This window comes from Hemiscyllium ocellatum, chromosome 22, assembly GCF_020745735.1.
Source record: "Hemiscyllium ocellatum isolate sHemOce1 chromosome 22, sHemOce1.pat.X.cur, whole genome shotgun sequence".
NCBI lineage: Eukaryota > Metazoa > Chordata > Chondrichthyes > Orectolobiformes > Hemiscylliidae > Hemiscyllium > Hemiscyllium ocellatum.
Genome location: NC_083422.1, coordinates 55,689,965 through 55,705,886, shown reverse-complemented (window position 1 = coordinate 55,705,886; position 15,922 = coordinate 55,689,965). Strand labels below are relative to the sequence as shown.

The window sequence follows — 15,922 nt, the reverse complement described above, 5'->3', positions numbered from 1 at the left end:
TGCTGTTTGCAAATTGGTCACCACACCGACTATGTTAAGATAGTTCCAACACTTTAGGGTTTGCAAAGTTCCGAAGCTATCAATGGCAGTGTGTAAATATAAGTTTTTCTTTCCTGACTTTGATAGTGTTTCGTTGTAGAGGAAAAGGAGCTGTTGCAGTAATTTGCGGGTGGTCTGTGTAAAGGGTGTTGTTTTGTGTCCCTATTGCTGTTGTGCCACAGATCCAAGTTGCTCAGAAGTTTATCGAGTACCACAGTCAGCTGTTTGGCTTCAGTAAACCCAATGTGGAGTTCCTCCAAGGCTACATTGAAAAACTCGGCGATGCTGGATTGAAGGACAACAGCTTTGATATCATTATGTATGTAAAAGTTTTGATTATTTTCTTCTTTTCGTCATCAAGCAGTAGCAATGAAATAATTTCTTTACTCTGAACCTTGCCAGTTAGAAGAATAAAGACTTCGTTTCTGGTAAGATGCGTGGGTCATTAGTTGCCAGGATTAAGAATTTGTTATTGTGTTTGGAATATTGTTATTCACAGGCAGGCTGTATTTATTTCCATTCTTCTTTGGTTTGGTGATGTTCCTGACGAGACCAGCATTTGCTGCTTTTTCCTCATTGCCCTTGAGAAGGGGAATGGTGAGCCATCACCTTGACCATCTGCAGTCCTCATTGGATTATAGAGTCATACACCACCGAAACAGACCCTACAGCCCAACCAGTCCATGCTGACCATAATTCTAAACTAAGCTAGCCCCACCTGCCTGTCCTTGGTCTACCTCCCTCCAAACCTTCCCTATTCATGTACTTATCCAAACTGCTACATGTTGTATCTGAGCCCATATCCACCATTCCTCTGGCAGGTCATTGATTACGCAAACTACTCTGTTTAAAAAAAAATGGTTATCCCTAGTCTTGAACTCATCTATCGTAGGAGAAAGACCGTTGCTATTCACTCTATCCATGCCCCTCATGATTTTATAAACCTCTAAAAGATCATTCCTCAAAAAAGGTAGTGAGTTTTGAGAAGCTCAGGTTGAGGTTCTGGATGTAAGCTTGCTCACTGAGCTGGAAAGTTCATTTTCAGATGTTTCGTCACCACACCAGGTAACATTTTCAGTGAGCCACTGGTGGTGTAGCCTGCTTTCTATTTATATGTTTAGGTTTCCTTGGGTCGGTGACGTCATTTCCTGTTCTTTTTCTCATGGGGGTAAATGGGATCCAAGTCAATGTGTTTGTTGATAAGAGTTCTGGTTAGAATGCCATGCTTCTAGGAATTCTTGTGCGTGTGTCTGTTTGACTTGTCCTAAGACAAATAAATAGAAAGTGGGCTACACCACCAGTATTTCATCTGGAGGCTCACTGAAGATGTTACCTAATATGGTGATGAAACGTCTGAAAATGAACCTTCCAGCTCAGCGAGCAAACCCACATCCAGTGAAAAAGTGTCCCAGCCTGTCCAACCTCTCCTTGTAACTCAAAACCTCCATTCCTGGCAACATCCTGGTAAATCCTTTCTCAACCCTCTCCAAGTTAATACTATCCTTCTATAGCAGGGGAGCCAAAATTGGGCACAGTATTCCAAAATTGGCCTCACCAATGTCCTGTACAACCTCAACATGACATCCCAACTCCTATATTCCAAAGGTCTGAGCAATGAAAGGAAGTGTGTTAAACGCCTTCTTAACCACCCTGCCTATCTGTGATGCAAACCTCCAAGTTTCTGAATGCAAGGTGTGTGTTCTACAACACTACCCAGGGCCTTACCATTAATTGTATAATTCCTGCCTTTATTTATTTTACCAAAATGCAATATCCTGCATTTATCCAAATTAAACTCCATCTGGGTAGGGGCAATGATAGTGCTGTTGGGAAGGTAATCCCAAGATTTTGACCCACTGATAGTGAAAGAACAGTTACATTATTCCAAGTCAGGATGGTGAGGGGAACTTGATGGTATTCCCATGTACCCGCTGCCCTTGTCCTTCCAGATGGAAGAGGTCATGGGTTTGGAAGGTGCTTACTGAGGTATCCTGGGTGAGTTACTGTCAGGCACCTACTGGGTGATACACACTGGTGCCAATGTGCATTGGTGGGGGTGAATGTTTACGATGGTGGATCAGGTGCCAATCAAGTGGCCTGGATGGTGTCGAACTTCATGAGTGGCTCATAACTGGACACTTGTAGCAAATGGAGGGAACAGACAGGAAGCTTCTATTAACTACAAACTCTGAGTAGCCCATGCCGGGTACAAACTCTGGAACTTCCAGCCATGCTCTGTGGGTGTAGCGACACTGCCTAGATAGCAGTAGTTCAGGAAGACAACTCTCATGGGCGATTGGGGGGGTCCAGTAAATACCAGCTGAACCAGCCATGCCCATATCCTCTGATCAATTACCTTAAGGGAATAAAAAGCTTGAACCTGCACGTCAGATCACAAGAACAAACATGTTGGTAGTCACGACTCTCAGTGAATGGTGGAGTGGACGTGCCAGGCTGGACGTTGGAGTGGACGTGGCAGGCTGGACGGTGGGGTGGACGTGCCAGGCTGGACGTTGGAGTGGACGTGGCAGGCTGGACGGTGGGGTGGATGTGCCAGGCTGGAGAGTAGCGTGGACGGTGGGTGGACGTGCCAGGCTGGACGGTGGGGTGGACGTGGCAGGCTGGACGGTGGGGTGGACGTGCCAGGCTGGAGAGTAGCGTGGACGGTGGGGTGGACGTGCCAGGCTGGACGGTGGGGTGGACGTGCCAGGCTGGACGGTGGGGTGGACGTGCCAGGCTGGAGAGTAGCGTGGACGTGCCAGGCTGGACGGTGGCGTGGACGTGCCAGGCTGGACGGTGGCATGGACGTGGCAGGCTGGACGGTGGCGTGGACCAAGCTGGATGACCTGCTTCTGCTACAGTTTATGGTCTTGTGATTGAGTTCTAACATCACAAATCGGGACAGAAACATCTCCCCTGGTGCTTTCCTTGTTGGGTTAGAGAGTTAGGAGGACAGAGGACTCTTCTCCCTGGAGAGACGAGATCTGATTGATGGTTTCAAATTCATGAGTGGTCTGGAAAGAGGAGATAGCATGTGAAAGAGGAACGAGCGAACATGCATTTACAGAGATGTGCAAGTGAAGCGAGTGTGATGTGAGAAAAAGCTTTCTTCACACAGCGATTGGTTCGGGTCTGGAATGTACTGCCTGGAAATATACTGGCGGCAGGTTCAACTGAGGGATTCAGGAGGGGCATTGCCTCGTTATTTGGATAGAAATGGGAAAAGGCAGGAGGATGGCACTCAGTAATAGAGCCAGCGCAGACCTGATGGACCGAATAGCCACCTCTTGTGCATTAAAGCTCTGCATTAACGGGTATCTGAAGCTGGCCAATTTAATATTGCTAAGGTCGGGATGGATGACCCTTTTGGGGTTGGTGGGGGGAGGGGGTGGGTGTCAGGGACATGTTGGGAAATCTGTTTCCAAGGCAAGGAAATCTTGTCCTCACCTGATGCCCTGCAGCATCTCCCAACAAATGGTTCTGGGTAGGGGTCAGCACCTCTGGGTGTTTGCTGAGGCAGCTTCATCGGAGAGTCAGGAACTGACCCCTGGATCTGATCGGGAGTTTTACAGGGTGGAGAGTAAAGTGGGGGTGGGTGAGGGGCAGCTGATCAGTCACAGGAGTGTGGGCACAGAGACTGAGGGGTGTCGCTAGGGAAACGGGCTACATTCTGATCTGACTCAGTGGCCATTGCCATGGCTGGCTCCAGGGTGAGATTTTCACCGCGGGTAAGAATCGGTGACCCAAGCAGATAGAGAATTAGATAAGTGGTGGGCTGACAGGGAAAAAAAAATTAGTGTGACTTAAATTGAATTGCATTGCCAAATATTTATCATCAAACCTCACCTTTTTAAATAAGGTCAAAATTGCACAATGCCAAGTTGAAATCCATCCTGTTTATTTGGAAGTAGGCCATTTGGCCCGTTGAATGGTGGAGCACATTCAGTGAGATTTGTGGTTGATTTGGTCACCTCTAACATCCTGCTTTATCCCCATTACGCTTTGGTTCCCTTCCTGATTAAAATCTCTCTATCTCAGCCTTGAATATTCTTCAAGACCCAGCCTCAACGGCCCTCTTTGGTGAAAAGTTCACTCCTGCATAACCAAATTAATTCCCCATCACCTGTGTGATCCTTTCCGCTGAGAAGCTGCTCTGTACTCTTAGACTCTCCCTCAAGGGGAAACTACCTTTCCACATCTCCCCAGTCAAGTCCCCTAAGAATCCTGTATATTTCAATCGGGTCACCTCTTAGAGTCATGGAGATGTACAGCATGGAAACAGACCCTTCGGTCCAACCTGTCCATGCCGACCAGATATCCCAACCCAATCCAGTCCCACCTGCCAGCACCCGGCCCATATCCAGTCTTCCGTGTTTAATTTGTTTTGTGTGGGGATAAAGCATTATCTGAATTGACAGAGATTATACTCTTGATTTAAAGCTATTCTTCATATTCCTGGTTCCATCAGTTTCTTGTCCAAAGCCTTAGTAAAGGAAATGCAGAGTAAGGATAGTGGAATTCGAGAGGATAAATTCAGAGACTGATCATTCCAAGTTTACATCTTGCATCCTAAAGTACCCAGTGACAGGAAGTAAACAACTTAATTAACATTGATATGCAGATATGCTACTTAGAAAATGAATTATTCAGAATGCACAACTATGAATAAATGGAAAGATATTGCAAGGTATGGTTAGAAAATCTTCAGGTTTTTGCTGGATTGGTTTAACTGGATTTTGTCTGAAATGCTGAACCAGTAAACAGCATGCCAGCCTGTTCTAGTCAGGGTGAGGTGGTGTGCTATGTCTGCTGCTGGATAGATGGTTCCTGTAACCTTCCACACAGTCTGCTGGCTGCACTGTAACAACATTTTTCTCTCACACCAGCGTGTGTCTGCGGCTGCATTTCCACCTTGACAGTATCGATGCTGAGCCCAGCTCTTCAGCCAGAGGCTGACCAGGGTGAGGTGGAGTGAGGAGGGAGCCTGATGCCCTTCCCCCTCTCTGCACAGAGAGAACTCGACGCCCCCCCCATCAATGTGGAGGGAGCGCAATGGACCCTCCCCCGCCACAGAGTGAGCCTGACAGTCCTGCCCCCGGTGTGATTGGAGCCCGATGTCCACCCCTTACGCGCGGAGGGAGCTCAAAGCCCCTACTACCCTCCGCGCGGAGGGAGCTCAAAGCCCCTACTACCCTCCGCGCGGAGGGAGCTCAAAGCCCCTACTACCCTCCGCGCGGAGGGAGCTCAAAGCCCCTACTACCCTCCGCGCGGAGGGAGCTCAAAGCCCCTACTACCCTCCGCGCGGAGGGAGCTCAAAGCCCCTACTACCCTCCGCGCGGAGGGAGCTCAAAGCCCCTACTACTCTCCGCGCGGAGGAACCCCGACGCCTCTACTACCCTCTGCGCGGAGGGGCCCCTACTACCCTCTACGCGGAGGGAGCCCGACGCCCCTACTACCCTCTGCGCGGAGGGAGCCCGACGCCCCTACTACCCTCTGCGCGGAGGGAGCCTGACGCCCCTACTACCCTCTACGCGGAGGCAGCCCGCGCCCCTACTACCCTCCACGCGGAGGGAGCCCAACACCCCATGACCCTCTGTGCAGAGGGAGCCTGACACTCCTACCACTCTCCATGGTGCAGAGGGAGCTGGACGCTCCTCGCAGAGAGGAGGGATTGCCGGATATTTACATCTCTAGCTGTTGTGTGATTGGATTCCAGCCCACACCCAGTTCAGTGACATGGAGGAGCAGGTGCTGGGTTGGGATGGACGAAGTTAAAAATCCCACAACACCAATTCAGAGTCCCCCAGGATTATTTGGAAACACTAGCTTCCGGAGTGCTGCTCCTTCAGCAGGGAGCTAGTGAGCAGGTGTGTAGGACACAGATTGTATGGTAAAAGATCACAGTGTCATACACTGATGCGACATATTGAACAAACCTAGATTGCTGTTCAGTCTTTCATCTTTTAGAATGGGTTGCGGATTTCGATTCATTAATATGTAAATATTGACGACCTTCCTCCAAGGTGGACTTCGCGATAGACAAAAACACAGAGTGGCCGAGCAGAGGCTAGTAGCCGAGTTCAATCCCCGTGAGGATGGCATCAACCAGGACCTTGGGTTCATGTCACACTACAGGTGACCCCACTGCAACATATACACACACACACACACACACACACACACACACACACACACACACACACCCCAATACACATGCGCGCGCACGCATATATACACATGCGCATACACGCGCACACACACATATGCACGTACATACGCACGCCGACACACGCGTGCACACACCTACCTTCTCCCAGGCTCATATTCCGTCACACTCATGCACAGTCTACCAAGCACGCGCACGCACACACTCACATTCACACACTTTCCTGCACAGAAAATCTGCCCCTCTCTCTCCGTCTCTCTCTTCACACGTGCACGCATATGTAAGTCTAAGGGGCGAATTTACATTTGCAGATACATTCTATTTTGCCCTAAAAGCGTGCAATCTACAGGCAGTCAATCCATGTGACATTTTACACATCCCTAATTTGGAAATAGAGCCAGTCTGACTCAAGATTGGGATACAGATAGATTCTAACCTCATACCTTTGATGCATTGTCTGAACTGAGATGCCCCCTTTTTTTTAATAAAACCTTATCTCGGGAATGTGGCATGAAAGAAATTCCGGGATTTAAATATTAATGAACAGAAGCCTGCAACCCATTCTGAAAGATGAAAGACTTAACAGCAATCTGGGTTTGTTCAAAAAATCATATCAGTTGCATGATACTGTGATCTTGTGCTATAAATTCTGTGACTTATGATCCTGCCCCACTAGCTACCTGATGAAGGGCCAGTGCTCAGAAAGCTATTGCTTCCAAATAATTCTGTTGGACTATACCTTGGTGTTGAGTGATTTTGAACTTTATCCACCCCAGTTTAAATGTTAGTATCCTGTTTATTTGGGTAGATGTCCTTGGTTGTCATAGATTAAAATAATCTTACAGAGAGGAACCGTTTGGACCATATTTTGTTTTCTTTCAGATCTAACTGTGTGATTAACCTATCACCTGATAAAAAGGCTGTGCTGAAAGAAGCATATCGAGTGTTAAAGGTATGCAAGCGATGTTTCCCCTGATATCTGACAAGTTGCAGCTGTGTTTGGAGAACAGATTGCCTGTTTGTTATCACCCTAAGTCCATTACCGCTCTCCTTTCCTTCACAAATGATGTGGAGATGCTGGTGTTGGACTGGGGTGGACAAAGTTAAAAATCACACAACACCAGGTTATAGTCCAACAGGTTTAATTGGAAGCATTAGCTTTCAGAGCACTGCCTCTTGAAAGCTAGTGTTTCCAAATACACCTGTTGAACTATAACCTGGTGTTGTGTGATTTTTAAGTTTGTCCATCCCAGTCCTACACTGGCTCCTCCACATCAGATGGCTAGAGTAATTCTGCTCCGGCCCAGGATGCTCCTGAGATCAAGGAAGGTGTGGAGATTAAGGAAATCAGCGCTGTTCCTGACTTTAATATCGCTGCAAGGTTTGTTTTGTCTCCATTCATGGGATGAGAGCATCGCTGGATAGGCAGCATTTATTACCCATCCCTAACTGCCCAGAGGGTAGTTAAGTATTAACCACATTGCTGTGCGTCTGGAGTCACATGTAGGCCAGACCAGAGAACAATGGCAGATTCCTTCCCTAAAGGGCATTAGTGAACAAGATGGGATTTTCTGACAATGGACTTATGATTATCGTTTGACTCTAATTCCAGATTTTTAAAAATTGAATTCAGATTTCACCATCTGCTGCAGCGGGATTTGAACCTGGCTCCCCAGAACGTTATCTGGGTCGTTGGATTACCAGTCCGGCGATAATGCCACTAAGCCATCGCTTGCCTGTGTGTGAACGATGGAGGTGGGGAGGGAGTGATTGAGGCCTGTAGTTAAGCCTATCGCTACATTAGGTGAGCTGGCAGAGTCCAATTGCTGGGCCCACAAGGGTTGGCAAGTTCGGGAGAGGATGCTTTTGAAGGAGGGGATGGTGACGGAGGGGTCTTGGGGGGTGGGGGTCGGTTGACTCCCCCTTTCTGTCATAACCAGCTGCTCAATCCTTGAATTCAAGACTTCAGTTTAAAAGTTTCATCCTTTAAAATCAAGTCTTTAATTTGAAAGATGAAACAAGCAGAGAACTCTGGAGTGTTGCAGTTCCATCCCTTAGTTTGCGTTGGGTTTGTTGGCTTTGGACAGTAGGAAAGTCCTGAAAAGGGCAGAACCTTTTAAATATTGCTGGGGTAGAGGGTGATAGTGTCTCGATGACCAAGAGGGTGGAAGATTATCTGGGGACAGACAGGAATGCAGAGTTGAGGTTAATGTCAGATCAGGAACAGGAAATTCGACGTTTCGGGCATAAGCCCTTCATCAGGGAGGGCTTATGCCCAAAACGTCGAATTTCCTGTTCCTTGGATGCTGCCTGACCTGCTGCGCTTTTCCAGCAACACATTTTCAGCTCTGATCTCCAGCATCTGCAGACCTTACTTTCTCCCTGTTAATGTCAGATCAGCCATGATGTTATTGAATGGCTGAATACCCTACACTTGTCCCTGGTTGATTGAATCATACGTGCAACTGCACAGACCCGAGCTCCGTTTTATTGAAAGAGGAATAACAGGCTCTTGCTGATGGGAAACGGTTTCTCCCTTATTAGGACGGGGGCGAAATGTACTTCAGTGATGTCTACGCTGACTGCATCCTTCCTGAAGCAATAAGAACACACAAGGTTTTGTGGGGTAAGTGGCAAAGGACCCAGTTGTTTTGTCGCAGCGGCAAACATTCCGGAGAAATTGATTTGTATTCCGTGTTCTTCCAATCGCAGACTCCAGGACAATGTCAAAACCTTTCTCCATCATATCGCGAGGTGTCGAGTGAAGGGAGGAGATCCAGAGTTAGGGCATTGCCAATTTCGTTGAGAGGAGATTGAGGGGGAGATCAAAGTGAGAGGAAAGGGAGCATGAGTGAAAACTTGTGGGCCGTTGTGGCCATTGAGAGAATCTGTGGGTTCCATATCTGTTTGGGTCCACTGAAGGTATCGATATGGGGTAACAGTCACTGTTCTTACTTGTGCAGCAAACTGCAGGGGTGAGCCGGCTGCTCCACATAGAACCTTCTGGATTTTAACTTCCAAGCCTCACAAGAGTTCATTACTCACCCTCCACCCTCCCGTGCCCTCTGGCCCAGCAGTGACTTTGTTTTACCCATGATCTCAGGTGAGTGCGGGGTAGCGAAGGAGGGCAGATCACTTGGCCTCTTCCCACCTAGGTCCAGAGGGACTCGGGTGGAGACTTGGTGATGCATTGCCAGGCTGCTTTTATTGGGAAGTCATGCACAGGACATTGGTTGGACTACTTCTGGAATGCCATGTGCAATTCCGATCTCCTGGCTTTCGGAAGGATATTATGAAACCTGAAAGGGTTCAGAAAAGATTTGGAGGGTTTGAGCTATAGGGAGAGGCTGAATAGGCTGGGGTTGTTTTCCCTGGAGCGTCGGAGGCTGAGGGGTGACCTTATAGAGGTTTATAAAATTATGAGGGGCATGGATAGGACAAATAGGCAAAGTCTTTTCCCTGGGGTGGGGATGCCCAGAACTAGAGGACATAGGTTTAGGGTGAGAGGAGAAAGATTCAAAAGGGACCTAAGGGGTGTGTGTGTGTGTGTGTGTGTGTGTGTGTGTGTGTGTGAAGTGAGTAAGATTGAGTAGTGTTGGAAAAGCACAGCAGGTCAGACAGCATCCAAGGAGCACAAAAATCGTGGTTTTGACCAAAAGCCCTTCTTCGAGAATGAGGCTTTGACCCAAAAACGTCAATTTTCCTGCTCCTTGGATGCTGCCTGACCTGCTGTGCTTTTCCAGCACCACTCTAATCTCCAGCAACTGCCAGAGGAAGTGATGGAGGCTGGTACAACTGCAACATTTAAAAGGCATTTGGATGGGTATATGTATAGGAAGGGTTTGGAGGGAAATTGGCCAGGTGCTGGCAGGTGGGACTAGATTGGACTGGGATATCTGGTCGGCATGGACGAGTAGGATTGAAAGGTCTGTTTCCATGCTGCACATCTCTATGACTGGTATAATCTGCGTCTGGCAACCAGGTAACATCTGTGTTCTGTGCTTGGTCTGATAATCTTTGTTCAGGTGAATGTCTTGGAGGAGCTCTGTGGTGGAAAGATCTCTTCAGAATCGCCGAGGAGGTGGGTTTCAGCGTCCCTCGTCTTGTCACTGCCAAGAGGATTCCTGTAACAAATGCAGAGCTCAAGAAAGTTGTTGGTAAGAACTCAAGGATTCAGGGATTTGTAGGTATCGCCTTCAATCTAGGTTGTTCTCTCCCAGAATGTTTCCAAACGTGATTCCTGTTTTATCCCTCCCGCTTTGTTTGACCCCAGCCTTTGGGGGAAGGAGGTGGGGGCCAGGAGTTGAGTAAAGCGAGAGTTGAGGAGCAGACGGACTTGCCCTGGAAAGGCCGAAGCAGGCTGTGTGGTCAGTCCGTCTGACCCGCTAGAAGGTAGAAGTGGGAACGTTTCCAGGAGGGTCTTGCAACTCGAAGAAATCTGACCCGAGTCCACGGTGCCATTGCTGAACTCAGCCTGTCACCCTGAAATCTCACCCGGTGACCCTCACTGGTGCTACGGTTTGGAAAGTGCTGAGCTAGGGAAATAGAATCCCTACAGCATTGAAGCAGGCTATTCAGCCCATCGAGTCCACACTGACCCCTCTGAAGAGCAGCTCTCCCAGACTCACCACCCCATCCCTGGAACCCTACATTGCCCCTGGCTAATCCACCCTAACCTGCACATTTTTGGACTGTGGGAGTAAACCCACAAAGACTTGGGGAGAATGTGCAAACCTCCACACAGACAGTCGCCTGAGGCTGGAATCGAACCCAGGTCCCTGGCACTGTGAGGCAGCAGTGCTAACCACTGAGCCAACATACAATGACCAGGGTTAATGTGTAAAGGTTAGAGTGGTGCTGGAAAGGCACAGCAGGTCAGGCAGCATCTGAGGAGCAGGAAAATCGATGTTTCGAGCAGGAGCCCATCATCAGGAATGGGTTAATGTGTAATGTCATTCATATTAATTCAGAGTCCAAGGCTAATACTGTGAGGGCATGGGTTGGAATCCTGATGATCGAATTTGAATTTGGTAAAAAGCTAGTCTCATATCCTTTAGGGAAGGAAACTGCCATCCTTACCTGGTCTGGCCCACATGTGACTCCAAGCCCACAGCGATGTGGGAGGCTCTGAACTACCCTCTGGGCAATTAGGGATGGGCAATAAATGCTGCCTAGCCAGCAATGTCCACGTCCTGTAAATGAATAAAAGGAAACATTATTCTCTACAACCCTGTAAATAGCAGTGGGTCACAGAGGCTGATGTCCAGTCCCACTGGGCTGTCCTTATCTAAACCACCAAGTGATTGTCTAATTATTCAGGAGCCAAAAATCACAGGCCACTTTGAGAACACGTGTTGCTGTTTGTGGGCTGTTGGGTGCAGTTTGTGTTTCAAAATGAATCTGCTGTTTTCAACTGCTGGACGCAGCCAGAATAAATATGTTTTGCCTTTTGGAAGGAAGCCTTGAATCTGAGCCACGTGTTGGTCACATCAGCAACAACATGCAGAACAAATCCACTCTTTCTTTGTGATAGAGTTGACCGTTTTGTTTTCCTTCATCTCCCAGACCTTGAAAATCCAGCATGTTTTGAAGATAATTGCTGGGGTGAAGGGGAGTGAGTAGGGGGCAAGTTTTGAATAGCAGTCAAGGATTGCTGGTGTTAAATGGTGCTTGTTTTGTCTCTGTAGAGCTGATTATTTGTGAGATGAACCATTGTGTATTTTGTCAGACTGAATGTTGAGAGTGCTGGCATTTCTATAGCACCTTTCCTGACCTCAGGCCACGCTAAAGTGTTTTGCAGCTGATTTTAATAGTTTTCAGATGTTGCTGTTGTATTGTGTCAACCAATTCTCCCCATTGTCTGCAATCTGTTCTTGAGATGCTGCCCTAGGGCGACAGAACTGTCCTAATATACTTCAGAACAGTTCCATGGGATCTTTTACTTGCAGAGAGGGCTCCCTCAGGATTGTTCTGGAAGCAGCAGTGTGGATTTCTGTGTAGAGGATCCGGAGTGGGATTTGAACTGACAAACGTGTGACTCTCAGGTGAGCTGTAGCAGCCAGCTCAGTGTCCAACTTGGGTCTTGTCAACTTTAACTCTGTAACAGCCGAGACTGAACACACCACCAGTGCCGCGCACATTCAAACAATTCAGAAGCTGTGCTGTTTAAAAGATGGAGCATTTTATTTAACACTTCCATGTAGGCCCAGTTGGCAAGGTCCATCTTTTATCACCAATTCCTTTAGTTACCGGGGGTTATTGGCTTCCTAGACAGTTTGAGGGTAGTTAACCACATTACTGTGGGTCTGGAGTACATGTAGGCCAGACCAGATAAGGTTGGCAGATTTGTCTCCCTAAAGGACCTGAGTGAAACAGGTGGGTTTTTATGACAATTTGTGGTCACCATTACTGAGACTAGCTTCATGGAAAACAGGAGTTGGAGGAGGCCATTCGGCCCTTTGAGTCAGCTTCACCATTCAATCTGATTATCCAACTCAGTGCCCTGTTCCCATTTTCTCCTGTCATCCCCTTGGATCCCTTTAGCTCTAAGAACCTCATCTAACTCCTTTTTGAGAGCAGCCTGTGATTTGACCTCAACCACTTTCTGTGACAGAGAATCCCACAGTCTGGGTGAAGACATTTCTCCCCATCTCAGTCCTACCCCTGTATCCTCAGACTGTGACCCCGGTCCTGCATTCCCTGGTCATCAGGAACATCCTATCCCATGATTCTCCTGGCTGGTCCCTTTAGAATTTTATAAGTTTCAGTGAGTCTTAGTCTCACTCCCTTAGTCTCCGAAACTCCAGTGAATACAATTGTAACTGAGCCACTTTCTCCTCCTACCTCAGTCCTGCCGAGCCAGAGGAGATCATATTCTCAATGTCATTCATTGAATTTAAATGTCAGTCACTGCCGTGGTGGGATTTGAATCCATGTGCAAACAGTGCATCACGCTGACCCCTGGATTCCTGGCTTAATGTCACTACCACAATGCCACCGTCTCGCCTAAATTTAATTTAGTATGTTGCATTTTTATGAGGATCCAGAGGAAAACAGCTAACAATGTCCAGCTTAGCTGTAGGATGAGTGGGTATACTCATGATATTGTGGGAGAAATTGAGGACTGCAGATGCTGGAGAGGCAGAGTCAAAAAGTGTAGCGCTGGAAAAGCACAGCAGGTCAGGCAGCATCCGAGGAGCAGGAGAATTGATGTTTCAGGCAAAAGTCCTTCGTCAGGAATTCCGGAAGCATCGACTCTCCTGCTTCTTGGATGCTGCCTCCCCTGCTGTGCTTTTCCTGTGCCACACTTTTTAGAATAGAATCCCAACAGTGTGGAAACAGGCCCTTCGGCCCAGCAAGTCCACACGGACCCCTCCAAAGAGTAACCCACCCAGTCCCATTCCCCTCTCCTATTATCCTACACTTACCCCAACTAATACACCTAACCTACACATCCCTGAACACTATGGGCAATTTAGCATGGCCAATTCATCTGTCCAGCACATCTTTGGACTGCGGGAGGAAACCCACACAGACCGGGGGAGAATGTGCAGATTTCACACAGAAAATCGCCCAGGGCTAGAATCAAACCTGGGTCCCTGGCGCTGAGAGTGCTAACCACTGTGGCACCACAACCCAGATGGTGGGAAACATAGTCAAAGAGGGAATTTTGACAAGTGGATTTTAAAAGGTTTGAGGAGCCGGCGTTTTGTGCAATGGCTTCCATTGTCCTCAGTAAATCCTAATGTCCTGTGCGGCCAATGAATTCTATTTGAAGTGTAGCCATGGTCAGTTGAGAAATGGAGTCAGGAGATAACCGGCCAGTTAGTTGCATTGACACAAAAACAGAAATTGCTGGTGAAACTCAGCAGGTCTGGCAGCATCTGTGGGGAGACAGCAGAAGTTCTGCTGAAGCGCCCTCCTTCACTAGCTCCTTAGCCACTCATTCATCTGCTCCATCCTCCTATTCCTCCCCTCGCTAGCACGTCGCACTGGGAGGAATCCAGATATTACTAATCTCGAGGATCTACTTCTTAACCTTCTGCATAGCGTCCTATATTCTCTCCTCACAGCCTCATTCTTTTCTCTTCCTGTGTTGTTGGTGCCAGTGTGTACAATGATTTCCTGCTGGTTGCTCTCCTGTTTGAGAATATTCTACACTCTCTCTGAAATATCCTTGAGCAGGGCACGAGGGAGAAATTGTGCCATTCTAATGTCTCATAGTATTCTGCCGAAACGTCTGTCTGTGCCTCTGACTAGGGAGTTTGGAACCTGATGTACCCCTCATTACAGTAGAGTCAATCATGGTACCTGAATCTTGGCTGTTAGTGCTACATTTCCCTGAGAGTCCAACACTCCCTACTTGGTAGTTATGTTTTATATTTTAAAAAAGCTTAATTTAGAGACAGATCTCAATAAAACATATGTACACAAAAAGAATCACCCTACTCCCTATTACAGATTTACAAAAACAAAGGATGATTAGACGTAAAGAAAACACCTAGCTGTTCCCCTGTTGTGAGGAGCTCCCCTTAATGAGTTTCTCCAAGGTCAGCTGTGAATTTCACTCTTAGTTTATTTTTCTTAGACCCAGCTTCCGTGTCTGGAGATACTTGACACTGGACAGCAGAGGCAGACAGCTGTGAGGGATCACTGCCTGGTCAGACAGCTGTGAGGGTTCACTGCCTGGTCAGACAGCTGTGAGGGTTCACTGCCTGGTCAGACAGCTGTGAGGGTTCACTGCCTGGTCAGACAGCTGTGAGGGTTCACTGCCTGGTCAGACAGCTGTGAAGGATCACTGCCTGGTCAGACAGCTGTGAAGGATCACTGCCTGGTCAGACAGCTGTGAGGGTTCACTGCCTGGTCAGACAGCTGTGAAGGATCACTGCCTGGTCAGACAGCTGTGAAGGATCACTGCCTGGTCAGACAGCTGTGTAGGATCACTGCCTGGTCAGACAGCTGTGTAGGATCACTGCCTGGTCAGACAGCTGTGTAGGGTCACTGCCTGGTCAGACAGCTGTGAAGGATCACTGCCTGGTCAGACAGCTGTGTGGGATCACTGCCTGGTCAGACAGCTGTGTAGGATCACTGCCTGGTCAGACAGCTGTGAAGGATCACTGCCTGGTCAGACAGCTGTGTAGGATCACTGCCTGGTCAGACAGCTGTGTAGGATCACTGCCTGGTCAGACAGCTGTGAAGGGTCACTGCCTGGTCAGACAGCTGTGAGGGATCACTGCCTGGTCAGACAGCTGTGTAGGATCACTGCCTGGTCAGACAGCTGTGTAGGATCACTGCCTGGTCAGACAGCTGTGAAGGATCACTGCCTGGTCAGACAGCTGTGCAGGATCACTGCCTGGTCAGACAGCTGTGTAGGATCACTGCCTGGTCAGACAGCTGTGAAGGGTCACTGCCTGGTCAGACAGCTGTGTAGGATCACTGCCTGGTCAGACAGCTGTGTAGGATCACTGCCTGGTCAGACAGCTGTGAGGGTTCACTGCCTGGTCAGACAGCTGTGAAGGGTCACTGCCTGGTCAGACAGCTGTGAAGGGTCACTGCCTGGTCAGACAGCTGTGAAGGATCACTGCCTGGTCAGACAGCTGTGAAGGATCACTGCCTGGTCAGACAGCTGTGAGGGTTCCCTGCCTGGTCAGACAGCTGTGAAGGATCACTGCCTGGTCAGACAGCTGTGAAGGATCACTGCCTGGTCAGACAGCTGTG

At 48.4% G+C, this 15,922-nt stretch overlaps 1 protein-coding gene across 1 annotated transcript in view; it reads left to right on the top strand.

Annotated features, from left to right (window-relative positions):
* as3mt (arsenite methyltransferase) overlaps positions 1 to 15,922 on the top strand; it is a 64,491-nt gene that overhangs the window by 20,514 nt on the left and 28,055 nt on the right. Inside the window, exons 5-8 of the mRNA XM_060842507.1 lie at positions 222 to 358; positions 7,088 to 7,157; positions 8,750 to 8,831; positions 10,231 to 10,362. Coding sequence (XP_060698490.1) covers positions 222 to 358; positions 7,088 to 7,157; positions 8,750 to 8,831; positions 10,231 to 10,362 — 421 coding nt within the window. The remainder of the gene's footprint in view (positions 1 to 221; positions 359 to 7,087; positions 7,158 to 8,749; positions 8,832 to 10,230; positions 10,363 to 15,922) is intronic.